The sequence below is a fragment of the Cnephaeus nilssonii genome, assembly GCF_951640355.1.
Source record: "Cnephaeus nilssonii genome assembly, chromosome: 2".
Lineage (NCBI taxonomy): Eukaryota > Metazoa > Chordata > Mammalia > Chiroptera > Vespertilionidae > Cnephaeus > Cnephaeus nilssonii.
Window position 1 is genome coordinate 73,266,290 of NC_137073.1, and position 20,967 is coordinate 73,287,256.

At 36.5% G+C, this 20,967-nt stretch overlaps 1 protein-coding gene across 2 annotated transcripts in view; it reads right to left on the reverse strand.

The window, feature by feature from the left end:
* SCAMP1 (secretory carrier membrane protein 1) overlaps positions 1 to 20,967 on the reverse strand; it is a 71,980-nt gene that overhangs the window by 20,598 nt on the left and 30,415 nt on the right. For both annotated transcript variants that reach the window (XM_079798720.1, XM_079798719.1), the window contains 5 exons: positions 15,989 to 16,087; positions 14,404 to 14,512; positions 12,209 to 12,337; positions 6,258 to 6,417; positions 1,844 to 1,945 (listed from right to left, as the gene is read on the reverse strand). In XM_079798720.1, the coding sequence (XP_079654846.1) occupies positions 1,844 to 1,945; positions 6,258 to 6,417; positions 12,209 to 12,337; positions 14,404 to 14,512; positions 15,989 to 16,087 (599 nt within the window). The remainder of the gene's footprint in view (positions 1 to 1,843; positions 1,946 to 6,257; positions 6,418 to 12,208; positions 12,338 to 14,403; positions 14,513 to 15,988; positions 16,088 to 20,967) is intronic.

The window sequence follows — 20,967 nt, forward strand, 5'->3', positions numbered from 1 at the left end:
TCTATCTCTCTCTCCCCCTCCCTTCCTCTCTGAAATCAATAAAAACATTTTTTTAAATCTTAAAAAAAAATAAAAGATAATGAATGCTACTTTTTCCTAGAACCTACTTAAAATACCAATATATTATCTGCATTAGATCTGCAAAGCTACCGAAAGCTATCTGATTGCCAGTCACTACTCTGATTCAGTAATAGCATACTAAATGTAAGTCCTCAATACACTCTAGTTACATGATCATTTTAGTTTATGTACACTGCAGTAAATTTGCCAAGTATATGCTCTTAGCTTATAAAAATTCAATTGTGCCAGGCCAGTATGGCTCAGTGGTTGAATGTCAACCTATGAATCTAGGGGTCTCAGTTGGAATCTCAGTCAGGGCACATGCCCGGGTTGTGGGCTCAATCCCCAGTAGGGGGTGTGCAGGACGCAGCCTATCAATGATTCTCTCTTATTGATGTTTCTATCTCTCCTTCTCCCTCTCTGAAATCAATATATATATAAAATGTATATATAATATATATATATTTTTATTTTTTTTAAAGAATTCAACTGCATGTAACTCAAGTTATAAAAGAAAGAAGAGAGGGAAGGATAATTTTAGAGATGTGCTCTTTTTCACCTGTTGTTTCATTCAAGGAGTGTTTGCTCCAGAGTGTATGAAGAGAGATATAAATCTGCTATTACCTCCTAGCCTGGGTCCAAATAGTGTCCATTTCTGAGGATCTCCTAATGAGTGACCTTTTGTCATATGGAGAATGATTATATTATTTAAAAATATATGTACAGATTTGGAAGCAGATGAAGTGTCCATCAGTAGATGAGTGGATAAAAAAGCTGTGGCCCATTTATACACTGGAATACTACTTGGCTATTAAAAAAAAGAAGGAAATCTTACCTTGTGTGACAGCATGAATAGACCTGAAGAGTGTTATGCTAAGTGAAATAAGCCAGTCAGAGAAAGACAAGTACCATATGATTTCACTCATATGTAGAATCTAATCAGCAAAATAAACTAAAAAACAAAATCAAAACAGACTTACAGATAAGAAAACAGACTGACAGCTGTAAGAGGGGAGGAGGGTTGTGGGGCTGGGTGGAAAAAGGTAAAAAGATTAAGAACAAAACAACAACAAGAAGAAAACTCATAGACATAAAGACAACAGTATGGGGATTACCAGAGGGAAGGGGGGTGGGGGAGGTAGAAGAGTCAGTATAAGGGAGATAAATGGTGATGGAAAGAGACTTGACTTGGGGTGGTGAACACACAATACAATATACAGATGATGTATTATAGAATTATACACCTGAAACCTATATAATTTTACTAACCAATGTCACCCTAATAAATTCAATAAAAAAGAAAAAATATATATGTAATATTATGTATGTGTATGCAGTGATTCCACTCTTCAAAGATGTGTGTACATGCGCATGTGTATGTATATGAAAACATGTTTGTATACCTAAAATAGTGCTTTACACATAATAGGTCCCTTTTCCTTAAAACCCTTGAATTTCTTTTCTCTCCCTTCCACTATCCTTGGCCTTCCTATCTGATCACTCCTCAGTCTCCTTTTTACAAAATTTCCTCTTAGTGCCCATGATATACACATTTTATTTAAACTAGATATAATGTGTCATTTTTAAAAATGGGAACATAATTTTCAAATAGAATGGTTTTTCAAAAGGCTATGCCTTAGAAAATTAAATACTAAAAAAATGCAATTTTTACTTTTATTTCCTTTTGCTAATGTGGCTTTGCTCTGTTAACTATTTTTAGGAAGCCAAAAATTACATAAAGATACATGATGAACAGATTAACTAGAGTAATAAAATGACTTACCAGTTGCCCCAGTTGTGAAATCCTGCAGCCTGTAGTACATGTACGGCAAACTGACAAATATAGACGAAGAAGAATACAAAGAATCTGAATGAACTGTCACTCCTTTTTAAAAAAGGTGAGGAGGGGGAGGGAGAGAAAGAAGGAGAAAATGTCATTTTTCTTAATACCTTTACATTCACATGCAGACTGACACTCAATGTTAAAAAATAAAATATTTTTAAATATACCAGCGGCAACTACCTGAGGCTTGAAATTACAATAACATAATTTATGTGAAACCTTTATCCAAATACTAGATGATATTGTTTTTATTACTGCAACCTCACTTTGTCAATTTCCAACTGTACCACAAAACATCTTAACAAAAAAATGTAGTTTTCCTTTTTTTACTAGTTTCACTGAATTATAATTAACATACAATAAACTGCAACTATTTTAATGTAGAGTTCAATGGTTTGACATATGTATATACCCACGAACCTTCTCCAATAAAAATCATAAACTTATCCCAAGTTTCCTTGTGCATGTAATCCCTCCCTCTCTACCCCACCCACTGTTTTCTGTCAGTATAGCTTTCATATTTTAGAGTTTTATATAAATGGGATCATACACTATGTATTTTTTCTTGTCTGCCTCTTTCACTCAGCACAATTATTTGGAGATTCACTCATGTTGCATGCGTTAAAAGTCCCTTCCTTTTCAATGTTATGTAGCAGTGCATTGTATAGATAGACCAATTTTATTCATTCACTCACTGATAGTCATTTAGGTTGTTTCTGGAACACCTGGGGAGTTTATGTTTAACATTTTAAGAAACTGCCGAACTGTTTAATGAAGCATTTATTTCATTTTATATTCCCAACAGCAGTATATAAGTGTTCCAGTTCCTCCACATATACACTTGGTATGCAGTCCTTACATTTTAGCCATGCTAACAGGTATATAGTGATATCTCATCTGATTTCAATTTGCATTTTCCTAATACCTAATGTTGCTGAGCACTATTTCATGTGCTTTTAGTCATCCATATGTCTTTGGTGAACTGTTGACCACCCACAAAGCCAAAAATGGTGAATACATTATCTCTAATCTCTTATCAACTCAGCAAATACTATCACAAATTTACACTCTACAAACTGAGGCACTGAGAGTTTTTATTGCAATTTCCTAGGAGCACACAATTTTTAAGTGGAGAAGCCAGAATTCTAACCTTTTCTCAGTATGTTTCCAATAGTTATACTTCTTCAACAACACACTGCCTCATTAATAATAACCTAATAAATATTTTAAAGTATTTACATAATGCTTAGTGATTTGGGGAAGCATAAAATTAAAAATAGTTATAATCTTTTAAAAACATATAAATGAGCCCAGACAGTGTGGCTCACTGGTTGAGCATCCACCTATGAACCAGGAGGTCACAGTTTGATTCCTGATCAGGGCACATGCCCGGGTTTCGGGCTTGATCCCCAGTAAGGAGTGTTCAGGAGGCAGCCGATCAATGATTCTCTCTCATCATTAATGTTTCTATCTCTCTCTCCTCCTTTCTTTTCTAAAATCAATAAAAATATATATATTTTTTAAAAAGACACATATAAATGACAAAATGGCAACTCCAAGTTTAATTCTGATACCTAATAAACTTACCTTTTAAAATCACATATAGCCCTAGCTGGTTTGGCTCAGTGAATAGAGCATTGGCCTGCGGACTGAAGGGTCCCAGGTTTGAATCCAGTCAAGGGCACATACTTCGGTTGCAGACTCCTCCCCAGCCTGGGCCCTGGTCGGGGTGTGTGCAGGAGGCAACCAATTACTGTGTTTCTCTCACGTGATGTTTCTCTCGGTCTTTCCCTCTCCCTTCCACTCTCTCTAAAAATCAATGGAAAAATATTGCCCTATCCGGTTTGGCTCAATGGATAGAGCATCGGCCTGCGGACTAAAGGGTTCCGGGTTCGATTCCGGTCAAGGGCATGAACGGGCTAGATCCCCAGGAGGGGGTGTGCAGGAGGCAGCCAATCAATGATTTTCTCTCATCATTGATATTTCAATCTCTCTCTCCCTCTCCCTTTCTCTCTCTGAAATCAATAAAAATATATTTTTAAAAAAAGAAAGAAAAATATCCTCAGGTGAGGACTAAAAAATATATATATGCCTGGCCTAAAAAGTTTACTTACCCATTATCTACGGACTTACATAGTATGTTCAGATGTTTGTTTCATTTCTTAATCATCATTCTTAAAATACAACAAAAAACCCTTGAATATCCCGACTGCCCTTTCTCAAAGGCAGAAATCTCTATCAAAACCAATCTCAAATACTAGTAAAGCACCTACATGAATAAGTAAAATCTCTTTAAAAATCCTATATTTAATATAAATAATCATATCCAATGTATCTGGTTTGAGTTTCATATTTAAGGAAGAAATCTGTGATGAATAAATGTTTAACAAACTTTACTAAGTACTTCCAAAGAGACTTTGACTCACAAACACTTGGCAATCTGGGTGAAGAAAATCCCAAAGTTACACACTGAGAAGGTGTATATTAATGATTTCAAATATTCTAATTTCAACTTTCACCATAAAAATTTTTCCTCTCAGTTCTGCTCCAAATAGTGAAACCCAGATAATTAGCATATTTTTGATATACTCTAAAGGCTTGGAATTCAGCTAAAAATCTAGCCTACAAATGGCAAAGAAAGAGAACAAAAGGAAGTGAGTGACTTCAAGTAATAAATGGCAAAAGACTGGCTTTTTGTTTGTTTTGTCACTTGAGGACATTTTTCCATTGATTTTTTAGAGAGTGGAAGGGGTAAATGGGAGGGAGAGAGAAAAACCTAGATGTAAGAGAGACACATCAATTGGTTGCCTCCCACTCATGCACTGACAGGGGCCAGGGATCAAACCCACAACCCAGATACATGCCCCTGACTGGGAATCAAACCTGTGACCCTGTGGTCTGAGGGCCACTCTAACCACTTAACAACACCGGACAGGGCAAAAACTGGTTTTTAATAGTCTGTTTAGCTATATTACATAGAGGTTTAAAATCCAAAGTCTCTAGTCTCAGGTCACTTTTAAAATTTCAAATTGATACAGCCTATTGCCACCCACCAGTATTATTACGGTTATACTGGTAACATGACAAAAGTAGGCAGGCAGAGGCCAGATGTCAAAAAATTAAAAATTGGTAAACCTTGTGAGCCAGGCTTAGATAACAAGGAAAAGAACTCTCTTCCTACATCGTGCAAAAAGTAAATAGTTCCTTTTAATTTCTCTCCAACCCACATCTACGGGGGTCCCTTGCCGCATTCCTTGACAACCAAACTCCATATTTCAATAAATACCCAAAGGTTCTTTCCTCATTTTCTCTCCTCCCATCTATTTTCCCCTGCATTTTATTTCTAACCAATTTAGTTTTCTGTTGAGTGACACCTTTTATCTCCAAATTCTCAATCTTCTCTCTTTTCTTTCTGTCCCCCCAACCCCATCTGTTTACATATCTGGGTTTCTAATTCCATATTTTGTGTGTGTGAGGTGGGGATGGTAAACATTCTAGTTAATCAAAGAAATTTTATGTTGAAATGGAAAAAAAGTTATAAAATTGAATGTGACCTTTAATTTCCCTAATATATCATCTGCACAATACTGGTACATGCCTATTTCTCAGTAATGCTACCTCTCATTCATGAGAGTTGAAAGAGATTCATTATTCATAAATTAATTTATTCAAATAAAAATGAGTTGATAAACAACTGAATATATGGACTCAAACAGTGCTAGCATCTAAATCAGCATTTCCCAATGTTTATTTCTTAAAACAATAGTCCAAAAAGGTGCTTGACAAAATAATAATAAGTATAATAATAATGGTTTCATGATCAAATCATAAAGCACACTAGGCTCTTAAAGAGTCTAAGAAATCCTAAAATGAAGTAACTTGCTGAACTTTATTATCCAGCTATTCCCAAACGTAAGCTAATGAACCGTTTTTTTTCCACAACACCTACTAATTGCCCACAGAATATGCATTTAGGAAATGTTACTCCTAACCAACAATTAAATATACCATGCAAAGTATTATACTTCATCTTATAGTCTAAATATTTTTTAAATGTTGCTGTCTTTTGAAAAACCAAAAGTGAATTTACACAGAACATACTTACAAAGTTGCTAGGTGAAAGTGATTCACTTTAAACATTACATGCATTTACGTTACCTAGTTTCATTTAAGATTTAGGCTATAATGACCACTTGTGATTGAATACACATGAATATAATATATAGACTTTTCTGAAGGTGTTATACAATAAAAAAAATTTTTTAATGAAAATGCCAATTTTCCCGTTAAAGTGTACCATGAGTATTTACTTCACAGGTTTTAAAGAGCATATTTTAAAGTACACACATTTTACCTGAAAGCTCCGTAAAGTGGTCTGTACCAACAGACAAATGAACAAGGAGTAAAAAGCAAGAACCACAGGATACTCAATCCAAAATCAACCCCTCTTGTAGCATCAACACAAAACCAAGCCAAGCATCCGAAGATATTTAGAAACAGTGTTACTGTATGGACTGTGGAATCAAAAAACAAAATAGAAAAGAAATGTTTACAATTAATTTATGAGGTTCATTCAACAAAAATTATAAATGAAAAAAATACTTCCCAAGAGCGAATGTATTTTACACCATGTTTTCATTTAGTATTTTTCAAAACATTGCTGTTTCTTATGCATTTGATTTGAAAATAGAGTAATCACAGGAAAAGGAGTCCTAATACATGCACTGTTTGGCAAAAATTCTTCTGGCCCTTTTTTAAAGTGCAATTACACAGGTAAACCAGAGAAGTACTACCTAAAGGGCCTCTCCCCTGAGAAGGAAACATGTGATATGTCTCCTGATTGAAGGCTCAGGAAGAAAGTAGTGCCTGCCAGGAAAAGAACCAGGACTTGGGAGGGGAAAGATCCTACACTCAGAACTCTATTTTTACAGAGTGGGTCTGCAGACGTCTCTCCGAGCAGATTATACACAAAAGAGAAGTGCCCTGTGCAATCTCATCATGACATGTTTAAACAATAAAATTGGAATCATTGGACTAAAAATAATCAATACAGTAGAAATTTCCAGTGACTACAAAGTCAATCTGTAAGGATTATTAATTCGTCTTCATTGAGTTGTCCATTTTTTTTAAAGTCCTGGGATTCAAACTGTGTTTTGGTAGAGGATTACACTTATTCAAGAAAAAAAAGTACACTGATGCATTTCAGCTCCAGTGGCAGACCTTTCTTTAGTTAACATAAATAGATCTTGGCAAACTCTTCATATGTTGTTAATAATTATTTTCCCTGACAGACCAAAAACAAAAAATCTGGATAACATATAACTATACACTATAATCCTAAAAACCACATTTACCCATTATAATAATTTTAAGCACTTGCAAAAATTTATTACTGGCTGAATTTATTATAGAAAATAAATTCTTTCAGAAGTTAAAATAATTTTAATGCAAATTATCAATACAAAAGTATACTGACAAACTACTAGTTGAATAAAAATAAATAAAAACCTAGTGAATCTAAATAAAAAACTCACATTAAAAACAAACTTTAAAATCCCTTTAAATCATTAATCAAATAAGAGTAATAATTAATGAAACAGGGCAAAAACACACATTCTAGGATGCCTCATCTAATTTGCTCTCATCTAACAACTAGATAAATACACAATCTCTAGAATAGGAGAAAAAGTTCCAAAGGAAAAGATCTAGATAATAGTGATATAATAATATTGAGCTAATCAATCTGTGTATTTCCATTTTTCATCTATAAAAATGCAGGAACTCTTCCAGCCTTAAAATTCCATTCCATTCTATTATACAAGAATGACTCTTACTAATAATTACTTTATTCCAATTAGGATTTCTAACTCTCATGAAAGCTTGATTAACAAATTTACTCAAAATCTTTTGCCTCAAAATAAAAGTAGTTCTGTTGAGGGCTTAAAAACAGAATTGAAAAGATTGTGAGATAGAAAATTATTACTCTGTTAACATTAAATGGCATCTAACTGCCTAAAAAAGTATTAAATGTTCAGAACATTCTAAGTCAAATATCAACCTTTAGAGAAATAATTTTTAAAGGTTTATCTACTAATCTGTTTTAAAAAGACAATATATGGGTATGAGTATTTTAAAGTTCACAGAAATTCTTCCAGGTTTAGATAAAAGATTTCAATTTAAGTTTGTGTAATCTATTAAAATCTTTTTCAAAGTGTTTTTATAGTAACAAACAACTATAATCAAAAAGTCATTTATTTGCACTCCAGTGAAGAGTAAAATGTTTAGGCCTACTTATTAAACAATCGGTCCACTTTATAGAGATCAAAAAACACACAGAAAGACAAGGTAATGTGAAATGAATGACTCTGTTGCTAATTTCTATCCAATTCCAAACCACTTGTTGGATTCCAAATGTAGGTAGAATACTAATGAAATATTTAGTCCATTTTGTTGACCTGATCTGCAAGCTGAATGACTCTTCTTCATATAAAATTTCAATTTGCTTTACTAAGCACTTTAAGTAAGGTATCTTTGAAAGCATATCTGTCATATTTGGGTTTAAAATGTCAATTACTTCTTCATTTTGGTACTCTGTAGGTGGTATAACATGTAACTCCAGACTCTGGGCTCTGGACTCAAGCGATTCAACTCCAACCTTCCTGTCTGTGTACTCTTGGACAAGTAACTCATATTCTCTATCCTTTAGTTTCCCTATCTACAAAACTAAGTAATATAATACCTGCTTCATAGTGTGGTTACAATTTAAAAATGTAATATACATAAAAGTGATTAGCATTGTGCCTTGCACAAAGTAAATCCTCAATAAATGTTAGCTCATTATAATTATCACTAGAGGCCCGGTGCACAAAATTCGTGTGGGGGAGGGGCCCTCAGTCCAGCCTGCACCCTCTCCAATCCAGGACCCCATGGGGGATGCCCGATCCTAAACAGGCAGTCCAACATCCCTCTCACAATCCTGGACCGCTGGCTACTAATCGCTCACCTGACTGCCTGCCTGGTCACCCCTAACTGCCCCCCCACCCTGCCGGCTTGATCACCCCTCACTGCCTCTACATGCCGGCCTGATCCCCCTTAACTGCCCCGCCTGCCAGCCTGGTCGCTCCTAACTGCCTCCCCCTGCCGGCCTGGTTGCCCCCAACTGCACCCCCCCACTGGCCTGGTCACCCCTAACTGCCCCCACTGCTGGCCTAGTCACCCCTCACTGCCCCCCCACCAGCCTAATCACCCCCAACTGCCCCCCCCCTGCTAGCCTGGTCACCCCCAAATGCACCCCCCCTGGCCTGGTCACCCCTAAATGCTTCCCCCCCAGCCGGCCTGGTCGCCTCTTACTGCCCCCCCTGCCAGCCTGGTTGCCCCCAACTGCCCCCCCCCCCCCGCTGTCCTGGTTGCCCTTCACAGCCCCCCTGCTGGCCTAGTCACCCCACGAAGCCTGCTGTTCAGTCATTTGGTCATCCCTCACTAACACCCCTGCCAGCCTGGTCGCCCCACGCAGCCTGCTTGTTTAGTCGTTTGGTCATCCCTCACTAACCCCCCTGCCAGCCTGGTTGCCCCACGCAGCCTGTTTGTTCAGTCATTTGGTCGTCCCTCACTAACCCCCCTGCCAGCCTGGTCGTAGGCAGCCATCTTGTGAGGGCATGACGGTCAATTTGCATATTACTTCTTTCTTACATAGGATTACAGTGTAAAAGCATTAGTCAACCCTAAAATCAGTAACAAGTTGACACTTCTTAAAAAGAAGTTATTTAAATACTTCTATTCTATGAAACTTAGAGGCATTATTGAGCTGGTACTAGATCTATTTTGTCACAGGTAACGCTTCTTCAAATCAGAACCTTAACTGGAATCTTGGGCCCTCTCTGAATACAGTTAACAGATCTGCCAACTGAACAGAATTAGGAAAAACTATAGCCAACTATATCATTTCTAAGAACCTCAGAAAGTTATATATTTCTAAGACAAAAAAGGCCTATTTTAAACAAAGTGGCATTGGGAAACCAGTTAATCATTCAGTTAAAATTAATCATCCTCCCCATTCAATTTCTATTTACTAAATTCCATAATGAATTTTTTTCCAACCACCATCTCCACCATCGGAATGTTTTTCACTAAGCCAAAGAACATATACCTAAAATGCTAAGCCAATTTCTGCCCATTAAAAATAATTTATATTTTCATATATATGAGTATGTTGATTAAATAAAATATCAGTTGGTCAGCATGTACATACACAGAATCATAACCTTTAATGTTAACAATATACTAGTATAATATATGCTGATGCTAGGGATTCAGCAAAATATATTACATCAACAACAAAATCCAACCCAAAATGAGGGTTAAAAATGTACTATCCATAAGAAATCACTTCTCACATTCCAGAGCAAGTTCACCTTATACACTGAGTGGCCAGATTATTATGATCTCTGAACGCATAATAATCTGGCCACTCAGTAAACACACACACTAGTGACCCAGTGCATGAAATTCGTGCACATTAAAAGGGGATTAATTAGGGGAAATAATTTAATATTGCTACTTGCGCTTTCTCTATAATAGAAGTGTCAGAGATGAAAGAAAATTAGTAAAATGTATATGAAAACATTCCTCCTGTCAGAGTCTAGGGCTCACCACAGGACCCAGAGTCAAGTCCCTGCCCACCCACATGCACCTCAAAATCGTGTGAGACCCAGACCCGGCGCCCCCCCTCCCCCAAATGGGCTAGATCCATACCCAGCCAGTCCCACCCTTGTCAAGCCCTGCCGGGCAGGGGGCGTAGCCTCAGGTCCCCTAGCCTGGCACCAGGACAGGAGGCGTGACCTGAGGTCCCCCAGCCCATACCGGGGCAGGGGGCATGCCTTGAGGTCCTCTGACAAGCCCCGCCAGGTGGGGGACACAGCCTGAGGTCCCCTGCCAAGCCCTGCGGGGGTGGGGGAGGGTGTAGCCTCAGGTCCCTGCTGATTGCTCATTAAGGCTCCTTATGGGAACTTGGCCTCAGCTGTGGGTGCAGCCATCTTTGTGATGGAGTGATGGTCAATGAGCATATTCCCTCTTTATTAGATAGGATATATATATATATATATATATATATATATATATACACATACACACACACACACATATACATATACATATATATATATACATACATATATACATATATACAAATTCATGCACCGGGCCTCTTAATATATATATATTAAGAGGCCCGGTGCATGAATTTGTGCATGGGTGGGGTCCGGCCAGCCTGGCCAGGGGGAAGGGACATGGGTGGTTGGCCGGCCTGCCTGCTGGTCGAACTCCTGGTCGAGGGGAAAATTTGCATATTAGTCTTTTATTATATAGGATATACACTGAGTGGCCAGATTATTATGCGTTCAGAGATCATAATAATCTGGCCACTCAGTGTATAAAGAATGCTCCTAAAAGATTTTGGGGAAAATTACCTCATATTTGAAGGGGGGAAAGGCTCCCTGATCATACAGTAAACACAAACAAATTTCCTCCATCAAGAATGCGCCCTACAAATTATCCATTAACCCAGAGGTTGTGCAGGTGAGAAGTTGTGATAGCTACCTCTCCTACTGACATGATGATATTAAATGGGACTGAGATGACTGGAATGAAAATGAAACAGAGTAAGTGGAAATTCTGTGTACATACAGCAAACTATTAACAGGTTGACATTTTATTTTGGTATACCATGAGTTGTAATTTTACTCAAAGCAATGTGAGCATCATAACCTAAAATGTATGTCCTAATATCCTATTCAATAAAACCTCCTATATTAATTAGGTACTTTAAATAATAATAGTATTCATCCCCACTTGAAAATGAAGTGTAAATTGTGCTCAAAGCTATAAGAAAAATCAGTTTATAATATTATAATATTTTATGCCCCTTTTAAAAATAGTCATAATGCTTTAACAGAATGTTTAATGGCCTTCATTTACATAAAAATATATGCCTATTTTTTCAAAGCAAATATTGCCCAGAGAAGATTTTTCAAGGAAAAGGAATAACTGCAAAATTCTACCTATGTGACAGAAAAGATCTTTCCTCAAGAGAATGCCAGTTCTTAATATATAGGTTTTCTTCAGCTAAGAACTTAGATCGTCACATATAGTAAAATTTTGAAGTACCCAAATATACATTTCACTCTGAAAATTAGAAGATCTATAGAAAAAGACCAATTAATGATACCATCCTTAATATGAGTTCCAAAAAAAGGTGTTTTGACAATAAAATAGAAAATTTGTTGAATATATAATTTATTCTGTACTCACACATCCACAAGTAGTACATAATCTTTACTGTCTTCTGGAATTCCACAGGAATGTCTACAGAAAAATCCTGATAGAAGCAAGGTCCCACAGGAAAATTGCCAGGAAGAGGTGGCCAATTATTTTTTCTGCCTGCAAAATTTTTTTTTAAAAGTTATTTATATTAGGACAAATATGTGCTATTCTTATTTTTGGTTTCAGAATAAAGAACAATATCTATAGTTTTATAGGTGTTTTACAAATACAACACTGTATTCTCTACATTCTTGGAGAACTCTAAAAGCCAATCTTTATATCTTTTAAAACATTGGATGGTAAAGTCATTTTCCAGTGTCATATAATATTTAGCAGAAACCATTTATGTACAGTTGAAATGAGGAAATGAAAAAGAGCATAGAGGCACATACCCTGTGACTCTGCCCTAAAAAATTACTTTCAAAGTCCCAAGAGTCTGGCTCTCACATGCAGGTCATGCAGTTTTTAAAATCTCTATAATTTCTTTCTCAGTGTCTTACATCTTTAAATATAATTTCTAACCTGTGTGGAGAAGAAAGACTGAGCTTTTGAATCTTTGGAATTTTCTACTGTTAACTTCATGAAAAACACACAAGATTAACCAATACCAAAAGTATCAAATTCAGAAATCCCGAAGTCTCAGAAAAATAACATCCAAAAGACATATAATTATAAAACTATAAGAAAACATGAAACAGTCGTGAAGAAGATGCTAAGGAATTATAGCACCTTCAAAAACCTAGAGAAAAAAACAAATTCAAACTGTGAAGGGGGAAGGTAAAGGGTCTATATAAAGAAATTAGACTGAAAGTAGGGAAAATATAAAATTAAAGCAAGAAGTCAAACATTAAAAATAGAGAGTAAAAATAACATCTAAAGGCCATTTTGTCATTTTAGATATGATAATCTCACAACCTTTTAAAATTAATTTTACAGACCAGAAAAAATTTCATAGCAGAAAAAGCATGACCTATTTCTGATTCTCCCCCACATGTCTCCACTGTTTATCATTCTTTTCTAATTTCATGTAGTTCATGCATTTCTCATACAAGTCTCACACTATTTGAGAAGTAACAGAGCACGACTGTAAAGAACAAGACTTGAAACCAGACATGCCTGGCCTGGCCACTTACTGTCTAGGAGGCCTTGGGCAACTTACTTAAGCTTCTAAAGACTGTGTTTCTACATCTGAAAAATGAGAACAACAACTATACCACCCTTCAGAGAACTGTACTGAGGATTAAACGTATAACATACTACAAATCTATCTCTTAATTTCCCACTCTTCATTACAACCCTTACTAAAACATCTCTTGTAGAAATAACTTGTATTATTCAATGCTAAGGAAACAGGATAGCTTTTAGTTATAGGTATTTCAGAAACGTTCAATTACACCTTTAGTTTTCCTTTTAGGGATGTCTCTGATGTTGCAAATAAGAAAATGGCCCAGGATAAATGTACCCTCAGGAGCCCCTGGGTTTACACATTCTAAGATAAGAAACAGATAATTTATTATTGCTGTCCTAGTCTTGTCATCCCATCACTATCCCAGACATACTAACAATGACTTGTCTAGCTCTCTTATCTCTTCATATCCAGAGACTGCTAGCTTTCCCTAAAATACTCTCTTGAAGTGGCCTTTGGTAATAACAGTCTGAGTAGATTTCATAGCTAATAATCAATTCAGCATTTATTTATTTCTTTGGCATCATCAAAATACCCGAAGCTTCCTAGAGTCACCACAGACTTATTTCTTTCACATGATTCAACTGATACAAAATACTTGTGAGAACAGGGACAAATACTTTGAAAATACTGGTAGGCTAACTAAACTAGGAGAGTCAAATGTAGTCCCATGTACTCATAAAATTTCATTAGAAGCAAAGACAGCTCAAATGCATAATCAAAGGTTCCTGGCATTAGAATAAACCAAAATTATCATATTTGAATTCACTTTCTGTGTGATAAGGCTAACACTGTTCTAATCTATCAAAAGACTATGCAAATCAGCCAATTTCAAAGAGCTACACAGTATCAAGTAGAATATCTGCTGTGTCTGATCTCCTTGTTAGAATAGGAAAACAGGGAAGAATTTTATTCACAAACCAAATGACCTAGAGGCAGTGCAGACATTATTTAAAGTGTTTAAAGTTATTTTTATTTCAAACATTTTGGATACTACCATGTTGACTGAGGTTTTGCATTTCTCGTTCTCGACGGTCTAATTCTGCAGCTTTTCTTTCTAGTTCTTCCTGGCGCTTAAGAAGTTCAGCTTGGGCCAAGGCATGTTCCTACATAAAAAATAGTAAGTGAATAGGTTGTCATAAGTATAAAATATTGAAACATTGATATGCTATCTCTTTCTTCTCCCTCATTATGCTAGAAACCTAATTCAAATGTTCTTCCAAAGTATAGGAATTTACTGAAGATTTCAGTTTCAGAAAATATTTTACAGATATTTAATCCATTTGGTCTTTTGGTTGTGAAAACCTTCATGGGAATATTGGGCACATTAGGACAGAAAAAATCCTAAGAGTGGTCAGAGTCCTAAGGTAATCAGGAAAATGAAAATAAGGTGATGTCACCTCTGTGCCTAAATGAGTGAATAACAAAGAAAAAGGGAAGTGGTGAGGAAAACAGACAAATGGAGAAAAGAGCAACTGAATTGACTCTTATGAATTGGGTTAAATGGCATATAAGGTTCCCAATGCAAGAACTCAAAACATTTTTTTTAATAACATCTTATATTTTATAAAATAATGGCATGAAAGAAGGACATGGTTCAAAAATTCTGATCTATAACTCCACCTGCCTTTATGTGATAACAGGAATCCTAGTCATCTACTTTTATCTTGTATTTTTCTCAAACTCCTACCAATGTCTCTTGCTTAGCCATTATAACACTCTTCCAGTAATATTTATTATTCTGTCATTGTTACTGTAATGGCATTGTGTAATAAAAAGTGATACCAAGCCCTAACCGGTTTGGCTCAGTGGATAGAGCATCAGCCTGTGGACTGAAGGGTCTCAGGTTCGATTCCGGTCAAGGGCATGTACCTTGGTTGCGGGCACATCCCCAGTGGGGGGTGTGCAGGAGGGCAGCTGATTGATGTTTCTCTCTCATCGATGTTTCTAACTCTCTCTCCCTCTCCCTTCCTCTCTGTAAAAAATCAATAAAATATATATTTTTTAAAAAGTGATACCAAAGGCAATAAAATTTTCACTATAAAAATTATACACCAAGGTAATAGATGAATTCGATAATTGCTAACCTACACTAATAAAAGAGAAATATGAAAATTGACCATACCTCTGAGACGCCCATCAGCCAATCAGGAGTATGCAAATTAACCCAACAAAGATGGCGGGTTAATTTGTATACGCAGGTGCAGAGTGGCCAGGCGGGGCGGGACACCTGCTATGAGGGGGAGGGTGGGGACAGAGGGAGCTACAAGAGCAGCGCTCCCACCGGGAGCAAAGACTTGCAAAGGCTCCCGGGCGGCCAGGAGCAAAGCCAGGGAAAGGAAGGCCTATTCTTGCACAAATCTTCGTGCAATGGGCCTCTAGTCATGGAATAAAGCAAATGTTATAAGTTGAAAGAGACATGTGAGTATTACAGAGTCTACAAGGTGGCTAACCTAGACTCAAAAGTAAGTTAAAAATTAAACAATATGGAATGCAACAAATAAAAAGTTATTTAGCTCTGGAAGTAAATGATACTGATATTGTAATTTCCATATGAATTTGCACATGTAACATGAACTAACCTTTGCAATCTGTGTATAAGGTGGAGGTTCCTCTGTTGGTTTCATTATTGCTGGTTGTGTACTGGGTACATTCGGCATTTTCACATTGCCTGGTGGAGGCTAGGAAAATTAAGAAAATGGCAAATTATATAACGCAGCGATCCAACTTTAACTTCTTTCAAAAGGCAAAATACTAACAAAAAGCAAAATGCCAAGAACTGCCTCTCTTCTTCCCCTACCATCTCATAGTCAAGTTGGGACAAAGACCTGCTTAAGCTCTCCATCTCCATTTTCTCATTCATTTCTGTACTCTTCAATCTGGGTGCTACCTCTAACACTACATCACAAACAATCTCCTCTAGGATACCGCATGTAACAAACAAACAAACACCTTTGAGTATTTCTTTTTAGTAAAATACACATATGACCACACTAAAGATTTACACCAAGCTTAACTATCAACTCTCCCCTCTTAAGAAAGGTATATGCCAATGCCCTAAGAGGATAGCTCTTGACAGAACCCCACTAATACCCTTGAAAAGAGTTAAGAGGGGAGACCTCAGGTAGATGTGAAATAAAATGCACAACCTCCACTTTGCTGATTAGGATCAGCAGTATTTGAAAGCTGCAAGATCAAAAAGTAGGTGGATATCTACAAACCCATAAAAAGGGAACTGGTTAAATTACTGTGTATACATATGATTCAGTCATTAAAAGGAATGTGTTACAGCTATAGAAGAATGCCTTTTTAAATACTAAATGAAATAAAGTAAACTAAAAAATAGTATGTATATGACAATTTTTACTTTTATAAACACACATTTGTACATGTTCAGAAAAAAATCTGAAAGAGCTCAGCAAACTGATATCAGAGGGATTTGCACCTTTTGCTTTATATTCTTTTCTATTATTTGTTTTCCCCAATATACTACCTTAATTTTAAAGTACTTTTTTATTTTTTATTTATTGATTTTAGAGAGAGAGAGAGAGAGAAGGGAGAGGGAGGAAAGGGGGCGAGAGGGAGGAAAGAGAGGGACAGGGAGAGATGGAGAGAGGGAGGGAGGGATGGAGGGGGGAGGGAGAAAGAAAATGAGAGAGAGAGAGAGAAACGTCAATTTGTTGTTCCACTTATTTATGCATTCATTGGTTGCTTCTTATATATGCCCTGACCTTGACATATCGGGACGATGCTCTAACCAACTGAGCTACCCGGCCAGGGCTTTAAAATACTTTTGTAATGACCATAAGAAAAAAAATTACAAGAAGACAGAGGAAGGCAAAGAAAACATAAAGAAGAAGTTGCAAAGGGAAGTTCAAAGATCAAAAACTATTAAAGCTGAAAGACACCAATATAGCAGGACTTTATCCTGACACAGCAAATAGCAGCTCGGAAAAGGAAGCCAGGCACAACAAAGATAAAATGTAGTACAGCTGATTCTTAAAAACCAAGGGCGAAGAATAGGTAAAACAATTTTGAAGAAAAATAGGGAAGTTAATCAAGACTTATTTTAAGGATATAGTAATTAATTAAGGGTGTGGTACAGATGCCAAAGACATAGAAATGCCAATAAACAAAAAGGACACAGAAACAAACCTACACAAATACAGAAACTTGATAGTCAACAGAGGAGACACTATAAACATCATCTTAAAAAGATACAAATGGAACCTCTAAAAATGAAAACTGTAATAATTCAAATTACAATACAGAAGTTAAACAGCAGACTACACAACGATAAAGATAAAGAGATAATTAGCAAAATAGAAGTAGGTCTAAAGAAACTGCACAGAACACAGCGGGGGGAGGGGGGACACGAGAGGTTAAGAGAGATGATAACAGTGAGAAAGTCTAAAAAACTAAAGAGTTTCAGAGAACAGAGAATGAGAGTCAATATTCAAACAGAATGTCAGGACACTGATTCTCAAATTTAAAACTCCAGAACCCAACCAAATTAAGAAAAAATAATAACACTAGACACCTCATTGTGAAACTGATTCTTAAAGTCAAAACTCCAACACCCAGCCAAATTACGAAAAAATAACACTAGATAGTTCATTGTGAAAGAGCAAATCCTAAGAACAAGAGATCCTAAAAATAGCAAGAGAAAAAAGACACAAACCTACATAAAAAAATGTCACTACGACTGAGAGCTAATTTCTCAACAGCAACAATGGAAGCCCACACAGAATGTGCCAAGCTGATGAGAGATAAGTGTCAACGTAGATTCCTAAATTCCATAAATTACATTTGAGAACCAAGGTGATAAATATTGAAAAAGTTACTACCAACAGACCCTCACAAAAAAAAAAAAAAAAAAAAAGCTTACAATTTAGGAATAAGAACAATGATACCAGAAGGAAAATCTGAGATGCAAGAAGAAATATCTTTCTGCCTCAATAGCCACTTCTGAGTATATCATCTTATTTTTACACTCATTAAAACTCCAGATTGGAAGGAAAGTGAACCTATCTATAGGAGAAAAGTGGCCACTCTAGTACAACTGAATGTACCAGAGTAAGATGAGGTCTTCTCTTGACAACCCTGAAACTGTGTCTGCTCTGGCAGACCCTGGAGAAAACCTTAGGTATTGAGAAAAACAGAAAGGCTGAGATGGAGGGAAACAATCAGACAACTCAGGAGAATAGGAAGAAAGCTACTTTGGGGCAGAATAAAAAACAATGTCTGGCAGAGCAAAGCTGTATATCCTTCTCCCTTGGTGGATGAAATTTCACCAGTTAGAAGTAGACTAAATTTTAAAATATCTCTGTGAAAGTTAAGGGTTATAATTTCTTTTATTTTTTTTTAATTGAAGTATAATTGACATAAAACATTGTTAGTTTCAGGTATATAACATAATGATTCGATATTTGTAGATATTGCTAAATGATCACCACAATAAGTCTAGTAAATCTATCCCCATGTAGTTACAATTTTTTTCTATGATGAGAACTTTTTAAATCTACTCTTTTAGTAACTTTCAAATATACTATACAGTATTATTAACTATAGTCACCATGCTATACATTATAACCCCATGACTTATAATGGAAGTTTGTATCTTTTGACCCCCTCCCCCCCCCCCTTCACCTATTTTGCCCATCCCCACCTTGTCTCTGGCAACTAGCAATCTGTTCTCTATATCTCTGAGCTCAATTGTTTGATGGTTTTTTAAGATTCCACATATAAATGAGATCAAAAGGTATTTGTCTCTTATCTTATGTCACTTAGCATAATGCCCTCCAGATCCATCCATGTCATCACAAACGGCAAGATTTCCTTCTTTTTTATGGCTAATATTTCATTGTGTGGATCTACGAGTATGTATATATGTGTGTGCATACGCACACAGACACACACACAATTTTACTTATCCAGTCATTCATTGATGGATACTTAGGTTGTTTCTAATTTTTACATTTTAACACAAATTACCATACTACAGTTGCCTGCTCTGTGTGGCTTTGGAAAATTCAACCAGGGCCAATAAATAAAAGTTATAGTAAGATACATATTTTGGACAATCATGGTAATACAATAATAGATGGACTGTTTATAATACAGTGAAATCTTTGCACTGGAAATTCCAAAGGTATTTCATTATTAAATAAATTACTTAATATTCAAGATTCTTTTAGGTCATGGAGTGTCCACAGCTGTCTTTCTCATATATAAACAAGTATGTTCTCCTTCCTAGTTTTCTTCCATATTTTAAACACCTATTCAAGAAAATTTTTCCTTGCTTTGTCCTGCCCTTTCTCTTCCACCTGTGAATCAATAAAGTTCCTAAGTATACTCAGAGTCTAAAGCAATGTTTCTTATTGTGTTCATAGTTCTCCTGAATAAGGAATCCCTGGTGCTTATTGAAAATGCAGACTCTGGGCCCCATGGTGGACATACTGATTCAAAAACTCAGGGGTTGAGAAGAAGGGAACTGCATTTTTAACAAGCTCCCATTTTTTAGTAAACTGCCCAGGGTGATTCTTAAACACCTTGAAATTTGAGAACTCCCCTCTAGATTACAGCTTCTATAAACCACTGTCCTATCCTTTCTACCTAGTGGAGAGACTGCCAAAAGAAACCTAAAACTTTCTGCAGCTTTCACTGACTTTATCAGCCTCTGATTGAGCAGACAAGAACTGACTGTGGCTGTGCTTAACACTGATTCTCTTGTTATTAGTATTAAAATGATACATACTAATGTTAGAATTGGGACAAATAATTTTATCAGAATAGATAACCATTTTAAAACAAGGCTTTTAAAGATGAGAATAATTGGGGGAGGAGATGCATAATGGAAAGAAGATAGTATATATGTGTATACACACACACACACACAAGGATGGGAGTTTCCAAATAGAGAAAGGCACATAAAGAAACAGAAGCAGCCGAAACCGGTTTGGCTCAGTGGATAGAGCGTCGGCCTGCGGACTCAAGGGTCCCGGGTTCGATTCCGGTCAGGGGCATGTGCCTTGGTTGCGGGCACATCCCCAGTGGGGGGTGTGCAGAAGGCAGCTGATCGATGTTTCTCTCTCATCGATGTTTCTAGCTCTCTGTCCCTCTCTCTTCCTCTCTGTGAAAAATCAATAAAATATATTAAAAAAAGAAAAAAAGAAACAGAAGCATGCACCATACATACTCATTCATAAATTCATCAAACAGTTACTGAAAAACTATAATGTACCAAAACCAGTTATAGACACTTGGAATATATTAATGAACAAAACAGGTAAAGATCCCTACCACCTTCACAGAGCTTACATTCTAGCAATGGAAGTTAAACAATACTTATATTGAACACACACATTGTAGAGTATCTTAAGAAAGCAAAAAATTTTATGGAACAACAACAGGAACAGGATAAATGGGTTATGAGTAAAGATGGAGTGGGGATAATTTTACAAATGTGGTTAGGAAGTGAAGAAGTCAGCCTTCCCGATATCTGGGGGAAAGATCATTTTAGGCAGAGGGAAGAGTCAGGGCAGTCAGGAGAATGCCCGAC